The sequence below is a fragment of the Marmota marmota genome, unplaced genomic scaffold, assembly GCF_001458135.2.
Source record: "Marmota marmota marmota unplaced genomic scaffold, marMar, whole genome shotgun sequence".
Taxonomy (NCBI): domain Eukaryota; kingdom Metazoa; phylum Chordata; class Mammalia; order Rodentia; family Sciuridae; genus Marmota; species Marmota marmota.
The window spans coordinates 6,237,603-6,255,055 of record NW_025999941.1 but is presented as its reverse complement, the minus strand read 5'-3'; the positions used below and the strand labels follow the sequence as shown (position 1 = coordinate 6,255,055).

The 17,453-nt window shown below is 37.1% G+C and overlaps 1 protein-coding gene across 1 annotated transcript in view; it reads right to left on the bottom strand.

Annotated features, from left to right (window-relative positions):
* The window catches only part of Arf4 (ADP ribosylation factor 4), a 19,264-nt gene extending 5,411 nt beyond the window's left edge, over window positions 1-13,853 (bottom strand). The window contains exons 1-3 of the mRNA XM_015494400.2: window positions 13,467-13,853; window positions 3,712-3,792; window positions 3,432-3,541 (exon numbers count right to left, since the gene is read on the bottom strand). Coding sequence (XP_015349886.1) covers window positions 3,432-3,541; window positions 3,712-3,792; window positions 13,467-13,533 — 258 coding nt within the window. The 5' untranslated portion in view covers window positions 13,534-13,853. The remainder of the gene's footprint in view (window positions 1-3,431; window positions 3,542-3,711; window positions 3,793-13,466) is intronic.
* Between the last annotated feature and the right edge of the window lie 3,600 nt (window positions 13,854-17,453).

Below are 17,453 nucleotides of genomic sequence, written 5' to 3'. Positions count from 1 at the left end.
ATTTTTTTTTTTTTTTTTTGGTCTGGGTATTGAACCCAAGGGTACTTAACCATAAGCCACATATCCAGCCTTTTAAAAACATTTTACTGACAGACAAGATCTCACTAAGTTGCTTAGGGCCTCGCTCAATTGCTGAGGCTGGCTTTAAAATTTCAGTCCTCCTGTTTCAGCCTTTGGAGCCACTGGGATTACAGGGGTGCACAACTGTGCCCTGTGCAAATAAGAAATTCTTAACAAAAAAGGAAGGTAGTGATTTTTTTTTTTTTTTTTCGGCAGTACCTCAGGGTGATCTACCACCAAGCTACATCACAAGCTGTTTTTATTTTGAAGCAGGGTCTCAGTAGTGACAGTCTCTAAAGATAGTTACAAATATAATAATTCTGTACTACAAAAGAGATACCATTTGGAGGCAATAATTTGAATTAAGACTTTTTGAAAAAATTTCAAATGGAAGCCAGTCATGGTGTAATCCCAACAACTTGGTAGGCTGAAGCAGAGGATTGTAAGTTTGAGGCTAGCCTCAGCAATTTAGAAAGGCCCTAAATAACTTAGCAAGATCCTGTCTCAAAATAAAAAATACAAAGGGCTGGGGATGTGGCACAGTGATAAAGCAGCTCTGGGTTTAATCCAGTACCTCAAAACATTAAAACAACTTTCATATGGGAAAGTATGAAATTCTCAGCCAGAAAAGCAGGGACAGATTAATTTAATAGCTTTGGTAAAATCTATTGGTATTTTGCTAATGTGATTCACTGCTTTTTAATATTTTTCTTCCTACAACCCTACCTTCTAAAGTATTTTATTTATGTTTTTTTTTTTTTTTTTGGTAATGGGGGATTGAACCTAGGGGGCTCTACCATTAAGCTACACTCCAGCCCTTTTTACTTTTCTTTTTTCTTTCTCCTTATTTTTTTAGTTGTAGATGGACACAATACCTTTATTTATTTATTTGTTTTGTGGTGCTAAAGATCAAATCCAGTGCCTCACACATGCTACGCAAGCACTCTACACTACTGCGCCACAACCCAGCCCTCTTTTTACTTAAATATTTTTTTAGTTGTTAATAGACCTTTATTTTATTTATGTATTTATATGTGGTACTGAGAATCAAACCCAGCGCCTCACACATGCCAGGCAAGTGCACTACCACTGAGAAAAACTGATCAGGAATGCTAGAAATGCAAGCTAAGAGCTTAACTGTGATTACATCAGGTGACACCTAAGACTTTCTCCAGCAGATATGAATTCCCTAGGAAGAAATACTTGGGATTTTAATTCTAGGGTGGCGTGAAGGCCAGGAATGGAGCTAATCTAAAATTTAAAACTCAAAAATTCTTACAAAGTGTTGTAAGTAAATCCAGAGATAAAACCATGGTTACTGGTGGATCAAGAATTATAAGGTTTTACATGATGCTTAACTTTACTTCAAAAATATGCTCCCTAGCCAGGCCCAGTGGTGGCACCTGTAATCCAAACAACTTGGGAGGCAGAGGCAAGATCATCATAAGTTCAAGGGCAACCTGGGCAATTTATCCAGAGACCCTATCTCAAATTTTTTAAAAAAGGGCTGGGAATGTAACCCAGTTATAAAGCACCCCTGGCTTCAATCTCAGTACAAAAACAAACTCCCAAAACAAAAACAAAAACTCCCTAAATGAAACGCTAAGACTCATTTTTAAATAATTCAGGGGATTGGGGTTCACTAAACATGACTATCGGTTAAACAATATTGACTATATCCAACAACTAAAATTGTAATAATGGGAATTTATTATGCTAAATAAAGTTTTTTAAAGTATGGCAACTTTGATAAGCAAAGCTATTTTAATGACATACACATTCTTGTTTTTAAATAAGAAAGTATCCCATTTTCTTATTTTGACCTACTACTTATACTAGGTTTGTTCCAACCTCTCACCTGGGATATTCACTGCCCTCTGGTGGCATTATATCTCATTTGCATGCAATATTTTAAACGTTGGAGAGCAAGTCTAACGTTACAAATTTAAAACATATCAGTACTTTTAATATCACACTTTAATTTTTTTTAATATTTATTTCTTAGGTGTAAATGGACACAACACAATGCCTTTATTTTTATGTGGTGCTGAGGATCGAACCTGGGTCCCGCCCATGCTAGGGGAGTGCTCTACCACAATCCCAGCCCCATCACACTTTAATTTTTTAAAATTATCAACTTCAGTAATAAAAAAAAACTAATGAGTAGAAGAGACAGCAGAATCGGGACTAGATTAAGCAAAGAACTCTCCAATCTTGAAGTCATTTCAAGTTTTAATTTCCTCATGAGATTTAAACTACAACAGTGGTTCTCACTGAGAAGCAATTTTGCTCCCAGGGACTATTTTCCAAATTTTGGATTGTCAAAATTCAGTGAGACAGCTGCTACTGACATTTATCTAATGAGTAGAGGACAAGGAAGAGAGCCTTACTTACAGCCCAAAAGTGTTAGTATGACTGTTGTAAGATCCAAAATCAGCATCACCAGAGAACTTGCTAGAACCCCAGGCCTGGCTCTGTTTAACCAATATGTATTTTTGACAAATATCCAGGTAATTCATATGCACATTCATGTTTTAGAAATGCTAATGATGCTTAGTTACTTGCTCAGAGATTCTGATTCAAGTGGTATTTTGATATGATTGAGGCTTCTGGATTTTGAGAGCTCCTTAGGTGATTATCATATGCAGCTAAATTTGAGAACTCCTAATCTACAGGATCACTAAAGTCTCTTCCATGCCAGTATTATATATACTATATGACACTAATAAAATTATCTTACAAGTCAACATAACATTTATCTTAAATATTTTAAGATAAATTTTAAATAAAGTAACAAACACTGGGCTACTTGAGAAGGTCTATCATTATCTTACATTTATTAGAAACCACTACGATAAAAATTTACACATACTTTTCTTTCTAAACTAACAATGAGAGACCTAATTCATGCTTTTTTTTTTTGAGAAAAAGAAGTTTTTTTTTTTTCTTCTTTGCTAGCAAAGGAGAAACACAGGAGACTCCTGTCCCAGAGGCTGTGATTCTGCCCATCAGCAGGACAGGGGGTTTTGAAGAGGTGATTTCAAGGCCATATTCCACTGGTCTCTGTGGAAGTTGTAATTCATTTGTTAATTTGGGAGATAGTCTGAGATCTTCTGGTACCTCATTCTTGAAAACCACATCTGCACCCATCCCACCTCATCTTTCAAAATCTTACTGGGTTAGCTAACTCTTACCACAGGTAGTTTAGCTTTCAAAGGCATGAATGAAAGTCCACTAAAGAATATGGGAGTAGTAATAAGGTCAACTCATATGGTACACACCAACCTCCAAGTAAACACTAGATATTAATGTAAAATTCATTACATGAAACCTATAAAAAAGGTCTTAAATTTTTTTTATACCATTCTTACCTGGGTATTCTGGAAGTAATGCCTCCAGAGAGGCCTAATTTTATCTTGACCACCAACATCCCATACTGTGAAACAAATGTTCTTATACTCTACTGTTTCCACATTAAAACCTACAAGGAAAAACAAAAATGCTGTGCATAATGCATTGTTAAAATAAACTCCTTTACTATGGAATATCTTAGTTATCCTATCAAGAAAATCATCAAGTTTTAACAAAAACACAGATTCTGCCTTTTTTCCCATTAAGATGTAAGTTAAAGTCAACAGTAAACTTTCTTACCAATGGTAGGAATGGTGGTGACTATCTCCCCTAACTTCAATTTATACAGAATGGTCGTCTTGCCAGCAGCATCCAATCCAACTAGAAGAAGACATTACAGATTTAAAATCTAGACCAAAAGCATACAAAGAAATAATTTTATAATGACTTATTAATTTGAAAGTAAAAGTTGACTGTTCACGGCACAAATCTGAGTTAGAAACAAAAATCACCTCACTTCTGATTCCCAAAGGGAATATACTAGAAGCCTTTCTATTTTTCTTTCTAGACCTATCAAGACAGCATAAAGTAGCAAAAGGAAAAGAATACCTGGTTGACTCAGAATCTAATCTTTGGTTCTGCCACAAACTTGATAGGTAAGCACTCTGCAGTGAGCCATATACTCAGCCCTAGGTTAAATGATTTTTATTTTTTATTTTATTTTTTTGTGGTACTGGGGATTAAACCTAGGGGTGTTTTACCACTAAGTACATCCTCTCTCAGTCCCTTTTATTTTGAAACAGGGCCTCACTAAATCGCTGAGGCCAGCCTCAAAGTTAAAATCTTCCAATCTCATCCTCCCAAGGAGCTGTGATTACAGGTGCACATCTCAGAACCTGTCTATCACCCACCCTCTTAGAGGCACACACCTGTAATCCTTGCAACTTGGGAGTTTGAGGCAGAAGGATCACAAGTTCAAGGTCAGCCTCAGCAACTTAATGAGGCCCTAGGCAACTTTAATGAGACCCTGTTCTCAAAATAAAATAAAAGGTTCAATACCTGGTACTAAAAAAAACTAAAAAACAAAAACAAATTAGAAGATGAATCAGAGAACACAGAATAATAACAAAATCTATAGAGCATATTTTAAGCAAAATGACTTGATGTTAAGGAGAAAATATAGGTAACAGTGTCTTGGTCTCCTTATAATAATAAATGAAGAAAAGGCTAAATATACCCCTACCTCATCCATTTCAACATCAAATATGCACAAATAAGAACCAAAGTCTGGGGCTTGGGATGTGGCTCAAGCGGTAGCGCGCTCGCCTGGCATGCGTGCGGCCCGGGTTCGATCCTCAGCACCACATACAAAAAACAAACAAAGATGTTGTGTCCGCTAAAAAACTAAAAAATAAATATTAAAATTCTCTCTCTTAAAAAAAAAAAAAGAACCAAACTCTGGCTTAATTTGTATTGTAAAAATGGTTCTCCAATATAAATCAAGTCTTTCTTCTTAAAACAATTCAATTGAAGCTAAGGTGTAAGTAGGGAGGAATGTACTTGCTATAGAGAAAAAATCCACATTGGAAAATGATAAACTTATTACAATGATAGGGAAGAACAAATTAAGTCCTTTCAAGTATGACTCTCTCAAAATCTGTATATTCTATATTGTTTGCAAAAGCCCTCATAAATCAAAGACCAATATCTAATAACCTCACTGAATGTCTCAATTTTCTAAGAACATCACTTTTAGCAGCCTCATTTATTTTTATGACATATTTTTTAAAAAATTAATTGAGGGGCCGGGTTTGTGGCTCTGTGGTAGAGTGCTTGTGTGAGGCACTGGGTTTGATTCCTGGCACCACATAAAAAAAATAAATTAAATAAAGGTATTCTGTCCATCTACAACTAAAAATATATATTATTTAAAAATCAACTGAGTACTGATTGCAGAAAGGACACATTCTATATATTTACATCAAAGCATAATTTAGCACATGAAAGCAATGACAGTAAGTTTTATATAAAAAAAAAAAACTGAAATCATCTCAATTATCTTGTTTTCATTCCTGTGCAGTAAGTTTAATTTTTATCAGTTTGTCCAAAATGAAGACTATATAGTAATTCAGACTTATCCCACCTAATCCTTCCTATTCTCTACCCTACTTTAAGATTTCCCTTCATGCTCTAGCCTCTATGACTTCTTATACCTGTGCCCTCTAATCAAATCCTTTTCCCCCTTTTATACTAGATCACAGGTTTATTCTTTCTAAAATTCTATGACACATACAGTACACTGAGTCATCCACCCCAAGCCTTCATTCTTGGGCATAAGAACTACTATACAAAGTTTTATTTTTGAATATGAAACAGTAACAAAAAGATCAGTAGAGGGTGAGGACTATTGCTCAGTTGGTAGAGTGCTTGCCTTGCATGCACAAGGCCCTTGGTTCAATCCCCAACACACACCAAAAATAAAAATAAAGTGCTCTTTGGGGCCAGGGTTGTGGCTCAGTGGTAGAGATCTTGCCTAGCATGTGTGAGGCACTGGGTTCAATCCCCGGCATCACATAAAATACAACAATAAAATAAAAGTATTGTGTTAAAAAAAAAAAATCAGGAAAGCATGGGATATAACTCAATGGTAGAAAAGTGCCTACCATGTGCAAGGCCATGGGTTTAATCCCCAGCACCACAAAAAATAAATAAGAAAACAATTTGAATAATTAGCAAAGAGAAGACACTACTGTAAAATCTGACATCTTCAGTAAAAACACACACAAAAGGAAGGCGTGTAAAACAACCAAATCTTTTAATTTTTCTACAATGCTATCTCTCTTGAGAGAATAAGATATTTTTAAGAAAACAACAACAACAAAATCACCTTAAAATCCAAACACAATTAAGCCAAGTCAGAACTGAAACTGAAATGCTGGTTAGGAAAAAGGAAAATGAAAAACAAAAGCACTCAAATCATATACTGAGAACTGACCAATCCTCATTGGAGGTCCAGCAAGACCTCATTCCACCTTTTAAAAACAATGTAAAAGCCAGGCATGGTGGCCCATGCTTGCATTTCCAGCAAGTGAGGAAGCTGAGCAAGAGGACTGCCAGTTTAAACTGCCTAAGCAAATTAACAAGACCCTGTCTTAAAATAAATGAGAAGGACTGGAGATGCAGTTCAATGGTAGAGCACTCCTGGGTTTAATTCCCAGTATCACACCAATAAAATAAAAATAAAATATAAATCAAAAAATACTAAGAATGCATAAAGTCCAAGATGAATCATGATTAAATAATTATTTTAAGTTATAAAAAAAGACACAAGTATTCCAATTATTCTTTTAATAAGTTTTATAACGGTAAGTCTTTTTTTATTTTTTATGTGGCACCAAGGATCAAACCCATGCCTCACACATGCTAGGCAAACACTCTACCACTTAACTACAACAGCAGCCCGCAGAGTCTTTTTTAACCTGATTAGCAAGTATGGCTTTCATTAAAAAAATAAATAAATAAATAAAATTCTTTTATCAAAATGTTGAACTGTTTACATTTCCTGAAGCATCCTTTTGAAGATGACTGCTTTATAGCCTTCAATAAGAACTTTTATTTTTCAGGGAAGCATTTACAAAATAATGCAATCAGAAAGACCTTTTAAGCACCCACAAATTATTTTTTACATGAAAATTACAAGGGGTTAGGGCTGTAGCTAGGTGGTAGAAAGCTTGCCTAGTATTCAAGAAGCCCTGGGTTTGGTTCCCAGCAGCATAACAAACAAAACAAACTACCAGACAACAGGGCTGGGGACATAGATCAGTGGCAGAGCACATCAGCATGCATTAAGCCCCGGGTCTGATCTATAGCACCACAAAACTGCCTCCCAAACTACAGTTTTTTTGTTGTTGTTTTGTTTTTGTTTTAGAGAGACAGAGAGAGAGAATTTTAATATTTATTTTTTAGTTATCGGCGGACACAACATCTTTGTTTGTATGTGGTGCTGAGGATCGAACCCGGGCCGCATGCATGCCAGGCGAGCGCACTACCGCTTGAGCCACATCCCCAGCCCAAACTACAGTTTTAATAGCTCATAGCCACATAAAAGATATCTTCTCAATTGTATCCAAAATAATGGTGCTGTATAAATACAAACCAAGAGTTGTTTTTTATTTGTTTTGTTTTTTAAAGGCTGGGGTTGTGGCTCAGCAGTAGTGCACTTGCATAGCATGTGTGAGGCACTGGATTCAATTCTCAGCACTGCATATAAGTAAATAAAATTATTAAGGTCTGTCAACAACTCAAAAAAAAAAAGGCATTTCTATTGTGAGCTTTAAGATGCACAAATTGTAGGAACACACCATCATCAACTTAAAACTCATTATATAGTTCTTTACACAAAAACTTATTGGTCTAACAATTTTGTGCCACTTTAGAAATTTCTATTTTTTTTAAATATATATATTAGTAGTAGATGAACACAACACCTTTATTTTATTTGGTTTTATTTTTATGTGGTGCTGGGGACTGAACCCAGTGCCTCAAGCATGCTAGGCAAGCGCTCCACCACTGAGCCACAACGCTGGTCCCACTTTAGTCATTTCTTAATATGTATTTCCTTATGTTTCAATATTTGGCAATAGATTTTTTCCACAAAGTGAAACTATAACCAATTCTCAAATAACCAAGGGAAGAATAATCTGTACAATTCAGTAAGTTTTCCCTCCCCTCCACTATTATAAACAGGTCAATGTATTGGAAGATATGCTGGAATCACTACTTATTCTTAACTAGGCCTGTACTTTGATCAAAGTGTTAATATTCCAAGCAAAACTACTTCAGTAACCTTTGCCAATCATTAAAAAGTATGCCTACCAACTTACAGCAGTCAGAAATTCTTATATTTCAAGTTAAAGAAGGCCGATGCAGGGTTGGGGATGTGATGCTCAGTGATAGAGCACTTGCCTCGCATGTGTGAGGCACTGGGTTCAATCCTCAGCACCACATAAAAATTTTAAACAAAATAAGTTAATGTGTCCTTCTACAACTAAATAAAAATATTTTTAAAAAGAAGGCAGATGCAATTATATCAACTTTGAAAGGAAAAAAAAAAAGTACAGAAAAAAACCCTTTCCAGATGGGAAAAATTATTTTCCTTCATGTTTTCCTTTCTCTTTCAAATTTTGTTTTCCTTTTAATTTCATTTTCCACTTCAAATTTTCGTAAAAAGTTTGAAATACACCATAATTTTAAAATAATCATTTAAAATTGAGAGTTACTGTGTTCCAAGCACAGTACCAGGTCCATATTTTTGACACTTACATCCTTAAATTAACCTTCCATTTTTCAGACTAGGCATCTTAAGTTCAGAAATGTCCCCAGAATCCCAGAAGTAAAACAGCAGGTGTTCAAAACCCTAGGTATTCTGTAGAATTAGAACCTTCAAATGTTGCTAGTGGGAATGTGAATGACACACTGCTTTTGAAAACAATTTGTCAGTTCCCCAAAATGTTAAACGATTATCATATGACCCCCAAATTGCACTCCTAGGTTTTTACCTGAGAATTAAAATATGTGCCCACCAAAACAAACTTGTCACATATGTTCATAATATCATAATGCCATTATTTATGAGACCAGTAAGTACAAATGCCCAAATTTACATCAACTAATGAAAGGAGAAACAAAATGTGTTATAGGTGTCATACAATGGAATTACTATTTGGCCATTTAAAAAAGGCATGAAGGGCTGAGGTTGTGGCTCAGCGGTAGAGCACTCGCCTAGCAAGTGTGAGGCCCTGGGTTCGATCCTCAGCACCACATAAAAATAAATAAATAAAACAAAGGTATTGTGTCCAACTACAACTAAAAAATAAATATTTAAAAAGTAAAATAAATAAAATAAAAAAGGCATGAAGTACAAATACATGCTACAACAAGAACTTTGAAAACATCATTCCAAGCGAAAAAAGCCACACAAAGGGCTACATATTACATGATTCCATGGTATAAAATGTTCAGAATAGACAAACACAAAAATAAAGTAGATTAGAGAGGCTGGACTTTAGCTCAATGGCAGAGCATTTGCCTAGCATGTGTGGGGCACTGAGTTCAATCCTCAGAACTGCATAAAAAAATAAATAAAGGCATTCTATTCATCTACAACTACAAATTTTTTTAATATTTATTTTTTAATTGTAGTTGTCAATAATACCTTTTTAAAATTTACTTTAATGTGGTGCTGAGGATCGAACCCAGGGCCTCACACGCACTAGGCAAGCACTCTACAGCTGAGCCGCAACTCCAGCCCCCCACCTCCAAATTTTTTTTTAAATAAATTAATAAAGTAGATTAGAGACTGCCAGAGAATGGGAAGAGGAGAATGGAAATGTCTGCTAAAGGGTATAGATTTCTTTTTTGGAATGATGAAAATATTCTGGAATTAGAGAGTGGTGATGGCTACAAAATACAAATATACTAAAAACCGTAAATTTTATGGTACATAAATATTACAACTTAAAAAAATAAAAAGACAAACAACCTAATCCTGACACCAGAGTGCTAAAGTATTGTTTATAAATACTGCCATTCTGCCTTTAAATTTTTCTGGAGGATGTAATGTACCTTAATATTATCTGTTTGACCATTCAAACAGAAACTGAGGCTACCAGCTATGAAAAAGTACAGTGAGTGTAAGTTTTGCTTCTACTTAACAGTTCAGGAACATTTGCACTTGATTTATCAGGTTAATTAGAAACATATCATAAAAGTCAGTGTTAGCCACACTTTGTTGTAATGCAGATGTATCTAGGTATGGCTGTATCTATCAACTTCTAGTAACATGAAACTTGATTTTTTTCCCTTTCAGATTTTGAAAAATTCCTATACTCTCATAACTAATCAGAAAGGCCTTATTTTATTTTGCAGTGCTGGGACTCAAATCCAGGACTGCAGGCATGCTAGGCATGTACTCTACCATTGAGCTACATCCCCAGCCCAGGCCCCTTTACAAAAAAAATTTAAAGGGCTAGTAATTATGTTTTCAACTAATGACATGAGAAAATGCTTGCAATAAGGATAAGTTAAAAATGAGAACAAAAACTATCACAACTCAATTTTAGAACTGAAAAATGATATAGCTACTTTGGAACTTTTAAAACATGAGAGTAAAGATGGCAAATAATAGTGAAATAGTAATTACAAGCAATTATTACTTTATTCTTTCACATGTTGTCTAAATTTCACAAACAGGACATATTTTTTAATCAGTGCAAAAAAACTACATAATAAATGGATTTACGAAATATGCTGAAAAATATGAAACACCACTTTTAGTTTGAAGACCCACATAAAATATTGCTAGTATTTCTTAAACTTGGCAAATAAAAGATCCTTCCTCTTGAACCTCTCTGGTCCCAAAGAACCACAGTAACATTCAAGGCAATACAGACTACAATGGTATTAGCAAACTTTTAAAGCAATACTTTTCGATCCTTTTCAACAGGTTAAAAACTCAAAAATTCAAAGTAAAAGAGGTGAGAATAACTATCCTCTGCAGAACCCATGAGCATATTCAGATATAAACAAAAATTCACAGATTCCCTTATTAAAACTAACATTTTATCACAGACCAAGATATGGATATCTACTTAAAATAAGTTAATGTAAGGCTAACTGCTTTCTAACTCCAGCTGTATAAGAACTCGGATGATATCTGGCTGCCCTTGAATTTAAACTTAATAGCAAAACATGAGTAATTAGCCCTTATAAATACTACATAGTTTCTGTCCTTCAAGAGTCCAAAAGACTTTAAATTTGAGAGTGTTGGCTTTTTATTTCTAATTACAGTTAACTACCAGCCTTATCTTCCAACACTGATTTTTTTCAATAACTTGAACTTTTGGGACAGCAGTAAAGGCAGGAATTAAATTTACATCTTTTCCACAGTAGCCTGGCAAAACAGACACATTAGCTAACTGCTTTTAATACATTTTGTGACCTACTATTTATGCTGTCACTCTTAAAGCCACAAAGAAAAACCTAAGACTTATCAAACTTTTAAACCACCTCCTTTCCCTGTTCTTGAGAACATATCCCTGTTTGTACTTACTCTAATAAGTTACCATAAAAATTCGCCTTGTTGACAAAAGTGTTTTTAATCAAGTAAAACTGATTATTCCTAAACTAAAGTGCAAAAGAAGAAAAGCAAACCATAGGACTGGGGCTGTAGCTCAGCAGCAAGCACTTGACTAGCATGCATGAGGCACTGGGTTCAATCCTCAGCACTACATAAAAATAAACAAAGGCATTCTGTAATTCTATAATTACCAAAAAGAAAAAAGAAAAAAAGAAAAATTAATGAAAAAAGAATAGCAAACCATAAAATAAATAATTCCAAATCCTGTCTTCTATCACTTGCAGAAAATTAAATACTTATCCCCTTCCATTTTCTTCTGATCATTATGTGGGAAAGAGGGGAAAGCAAATAGAAGACATTGTTTATAGCATATTTCTGCCCTTCTTCCCATTCTGACAGTTTTAACCATAACAAAAGACCAAGGAAAGGAAAAATAGCAACTGATTTATGATAAACATTAAGTAAAACAACCAATGTACTACATTTTCAGGAACACAATTACGTCCAGGTAAACCTCTAAGAAACAGGCTGGAAATTTTATTTATCATAGTCCAAAAGTTCTCCCACTGACTTCAGATTCTTTTTCTGACTGCCAATTTTCAGCCACTTAAAACTTAAATAATATGCCTGCCCTTCTAAGTCTGTCCTCTTATAAAGGAAATATGAGAAACTTAAAAACACTAACTTGTCTTTGTGAACGAATCATGAACAATTGTTTTATGGATTGTAAAGAAACTGAGAGGAAAATAAAACAAGAACCAAATGTGTAAAATAACTTTTCATATACCTTAAAATATTGAACTTATCACAATAGCAGAACTGGAAAAATAGGTCCCACTGCCACTCTCTAGAAAACAAATAAACCAACAAGCTTCACACTTGAGAGGCTACTTTTAACATTATTCAGGTCTATTATTCGGTTGTGAGGTAGAAACTACTCACAGTACTAGGAAGGAGGGGTTGCTTACATCACCCAAGTGACAGCCCTTCTCCCTCAGCTGTGCAAAAAAAAAAAAAAAAAAAAGCCTCTGAATAAGTAGTTTTTAAAATTTTAAGTTTCGAAAAGAAATTAAAAAAAAATTGTAGTTACTATTTGATAAGGTTATCTTAAAATCAAACGTCATGATGTTCGGTTAAGGTATTAAAAATTTACCAGGTTTTAAAAGTAGTTTCTCAAAGTTTTCTGTGTTAAACCTTAAGCTGGACAGATATTAGTTTATAATAAACCAAATATATTTAGAGTTCTTAAAAGTAGACAAAAGAAATAGATACATGCTAAACTTGGTTTGCATGGAATGAGCTCATTAATAAGGGGGGAAAAAAGAAGCCGAATCCAGCGCGAGACAAAGTTTAGCAAAATGAGCTAAAGATTCCGGACTCCCCACAAACCTAGGGTGCCCCCTCGCCATCGCACTGGCCCTGGTCACTTCCTGCCCCAGGCGGCACCAAGTCGTCGGTGGCCGCTCGCTCACCTACCAATGGTGTACGCAGACCGTGCACACCAAGAGGAAAGGAGGAGGAGGAAGGCTGGAGACGCTGAGCCTCCCTCTCAATTGCTGCCCACACCCAGGTTAGAGGAAAAGAAAATCGCACTCTCAGAACGGACCTTACCAGCGTTCGCTTTCCCCAAATCTCCACCCAATCTAGTCCGGTTTTCAATTAGATCAAGGAAAATCAAGTCCAGAATAAGAAAAATGTTTCCCGAGGCTCTGAACCTGCCTCTTCAGCGGCCGATCTGCGGTAATCGCTCACCTTTCGCCATTGTTCCCCCAAAAGAATTCTTTCTGACCCCCGACCCGTCACCCCTCCCCCACCACAGCTGGCGGAGGAAAAAACAGGCCCCGAGGCGGCCCCAAGCTTCAAGATCCGGCCTCCTTCCCGATCCGTACAGGGGTCTGGCCTTCGGTCCCTCACTCACCCATCAAAATACGCATCTGCTTCTTGCCGAAGAGGCGGGAGAACAGAGAAGAGATGGTGAGGCCCATGGCGGTAGTGGCACTTGCGATGGGCAGAATAAGGGGTCGGGGCGTCCCTGGGCCTTCTCCTTTCACACTCCCAACAAACTGAGCGCAAGGGAAAAGAAAGACCTGAGGCAGAAAGGGGGCGACAGGGACCGCTCGTTGGCCGGCGTGACGGGTGAAGCTTCGGGACAGGAATTAGCGGGTGGAGGACCGGCTTGGCGACTGGCGCGGCAGCTCAGGCTCTGACTTTAATTCTCCGGCTGTGCCACGTCACACGGCGGCCCCGGCAACTCTGGCTGCGGCCCTGCCCCTCCAACGCGGACAGATTCGCGTCACCGTCGCCCCATCCCCCTGTTCTTCCGGTACTGCCAGCGCCACTACGCCTGCGCACGCAGGGAATTGGCCATACCTTTGCTGACGTGCATCTCTCGCCGCTGCCACTTTCCGGACGTGGCTCCAGGAGTGGGGCGAGGCCGGATGCACAGGCATACTGGGAGAAGGGCGAAGTCCCATGATGCCTCGCTTTCTCACTTCCAATCAGACTCAAGGCAAAATGCCTCTGCTCAGAAAAATGTGTTGTAGGGTTGTATCCTTGCTTCCGGGAATGCGAGAAAAGCATTATGGGTTAGATAGTGAATGTTTGGGCGTCTTTCTCTTTCACGCTACGCTTTGGGGATTCCCAGATCCCCCGAATGTACCCTTTTCAAGCACGTGATCAAAATCTGGCCTGGTGGAGAGGCGAAGATGGACCCTGCATTTCAGACAGATAAGTGGTTAATAACAGATCTGCGGGTGAGAAACGGTGGCAATCTAGTAAGGTGGTAGGACACACCAGGTCCTATATCAAGACGAGAGTTCCAAGACGTTTCCATCGGCTGTTGATTTTTTTAACAGAAGGCAGTCAAGGAGGTTTCTTGTATCTTTCCTCTCCTAGAAGCATGAAAGATTTATTCTGTATGTTCAGGAAGTGTAAAGCTTCCTTATTTTAAAAACATTTTTTTCTTATTACAAAATAAATGTTAAAAAGAAGGAACGTTTAATAAAATCAAGTTCTTCAGAGTAGGGACGAAGAGCATGAGAAAAAGATTAACATTAAACAGGGATGAGAGGTGGGAGGGAAAGGGAGAGAGAAGGGAAATTGCATGGAAATGGAAGGAGACCCTCAGGGTTATACAAAAGTACATACAAGAGGAAGTGAGGGGAAAGGGAAAAATAATACAAGGGGGAGAAATGAATGACAGTAGAGGGGGTAGAGAGAGAAGAGGGGAGGGGGGATAGTAGAGGACAGGAAAGGCAGCAGAATACAACAGACACTAGTATGGCAATATGTAAATCAATGGATGTGTAACTGATGTGATTCTGCAATCTGTATATGGGGTAAAAATGGGAGTTCATAACCCACTTGAATCAAAGTGTGAAATATGATATATCAAGAACTATGTAATGTTTTGAACAACCAACAATAAAAATTTAAAAAAATAAATAAATAAATAAAATCAAGTTCTTCATGAATTTCACCTCCTTCACCACTCTGTTGTTGACGTTTAGGTTTAATAGTGTTACAGTTCCCACTAGTTCTATGTTTATCCACCCTTCAGCTCTGTTTATAGTACTTTTTTGACTTCTTGGCTAAATAGATATTCTGATTACTCAGGCTCAAAGCATCATAAACTCCCAAAATAGTTAAAATTTCACATTTAATGATGTCTTCACAATTCGCCCCCCCTTCCCCAATTGTCTAAAAGCACTAAGAAGGCAGAGAACCAATGTGTTTTTGTATTCCTTGAACTTGGCACACCTTGGACACTCAGTAAAAATGGTTGAGTCATAGGATAACGAAATAAACTGACATATCGGTACTGTGGAATACTGTCATGAGTTGGAATGATATAAAACTATATACAACAGTCTAATGTAAAGATCCCCAAAGTACAGTTGGGGGTGGGAATCGTGAGAGCTGTAGGTAATATAAAAATGGGGGGAATAGGGGCAGGAAACAAGCACCTGGAAAGCCCTGCAGGTAGTGAGGAAACCTGATTTTTGGAGTGATAGTAAAAGGAGATCTGTGATTTTAAAAATTGCTTTATTGAGATATAATTATAGCAATACGATTCACCAATTTAAATGTACAATTTGATAATTTTAAAAAAAATTTTTGTAGTTGTGGGTGGACAGCATGCCTTTGTTTCATTTTTATGTAGTGCTAAGGAACAATTCAGGAGCCACTTGTCAAAAGAAACGAACTTTATTTTTAGAACACACACACCAAACCACACAGCTCCTCAGGAAAAACCTTCAGAGCCCAACTGCCACCACTGGCTTCCCACAAGCCTCTCAACCTCCCCCACTCCTCCTGCTCTTGAGGCTGATTGGCTGGGTCCTGTGAGCAGAGCCAAAAAAAGTTCCCCAATGAGCAGGTCCCTGGTCTGAAAGGGCTGGGAAACAGCCCAATGAGCATCACTGCAGAGGAGCCAATCAGTTGGCAGCTAGAAGTTTGCTGGGGTGGCTGTGAGCCAATCATCAGCTGGCAGCTGGAAGTTTGCTGGGGACCCTTCCGCTGTGGTTCTCAACAGTAGTTGTAGGTGGACAGCATGCCTTTATTTTGTTTCATTTTTATGTAGTGCTAAGGATCAAACCCAATGCCTCACACATGCGAGGCAAGTGCTCTGCCACTGACCTACAGCCTCAGCCCCCAATTTGATTAATTTTAATAAATGTGTTCAGTAGTGTGGTTACCATCTTTACATTTCTTTTACCCCAAAAAGTTTCCTCATAGTCACCCTCTTTTCACCACCAGTCCAGCAGCAGGTCATTGTTGTCATTACAATTTTTTCTTTTCCAAGATTTCATAATGGAATTATATATAGTTTTCTTTTTTTATGTCTATCTGCTTTCTGCTAGCATGATTTTGAGATTCATTATGTAATTGCATGTATCACTAGTTTTGGGGGTATTTTTGTGGTACTGGGGAATGAACCCAGAGCTCTGACATACTAGCCAAGTGTCCTACCACAGAGCTATATCCCCAGTCCTCAGTTATTATTTTTTATTTTTTTAAACTTTTTTTTAGTTGTAGATGGACACAATATCTTTATTTATTTTTATGTGGTGCTGAGGATCAAACCCAGTGCCTCACATGGGCACGGCAGGTACTCTACCACTGAGTCACACCCCTAACCCCTCAGTTATTATTTTTAATTGCTAAGTAATAATTCATTTTTTATGCACTTGCAAGTTAATGGACTTTGGGATGTTAAAGTTTGGGGCTATTATGAATAAAGCTATTATGCATATTTGAATATATGTTTTCGTTCCTTTTTTCCCCCCCCCTCTTTTGGGTACTGGGGATGGAACACAGAGATACTTTACCATCCCCAGATTCACCTGCCTTCTTTAGAAAGTTTTTGAGACAGGGTCTCACTGAGCTGCCCAGGCTTGCTTTGAATTTGCAATCCTCCTGCTTCAGCCTCTCAAATATGGAATTACAGACATGCACCATCACATCTCACCCCTGTGTTTTTGTTTCTGCATTAATTTTACAAGATGAATTTATTTGTGCTTTACTTGTATAATTTAAAAAATAATATTCAGATTTGAATTAAGCACAATTAGTTCCTCATATATTCTTCCAGACTTTCCTCTTTGAAACACTACTGTCTCTACATAAACATTAATGGGATTTTCTACTGATAAGCAAATCCTTTTTCTATTTAATATGCTGCAAACATATTAGTTCTTAATATCAATACTTAAAATCTTAAGCTGTTACATATATATGTATTTTAGTTGTAGGTGGACACAATACCTTTATTTATTTTTATATGTGCTGAGGATCAAACCCAGTGTCTCATGCATGCCAGATGAACGATCTACCACTGAGCCACAACCTTTTTTTTTTTTTTTTTTAGATACAGCGCTTCACTGTTGCTGAGACTGGCTTTGAA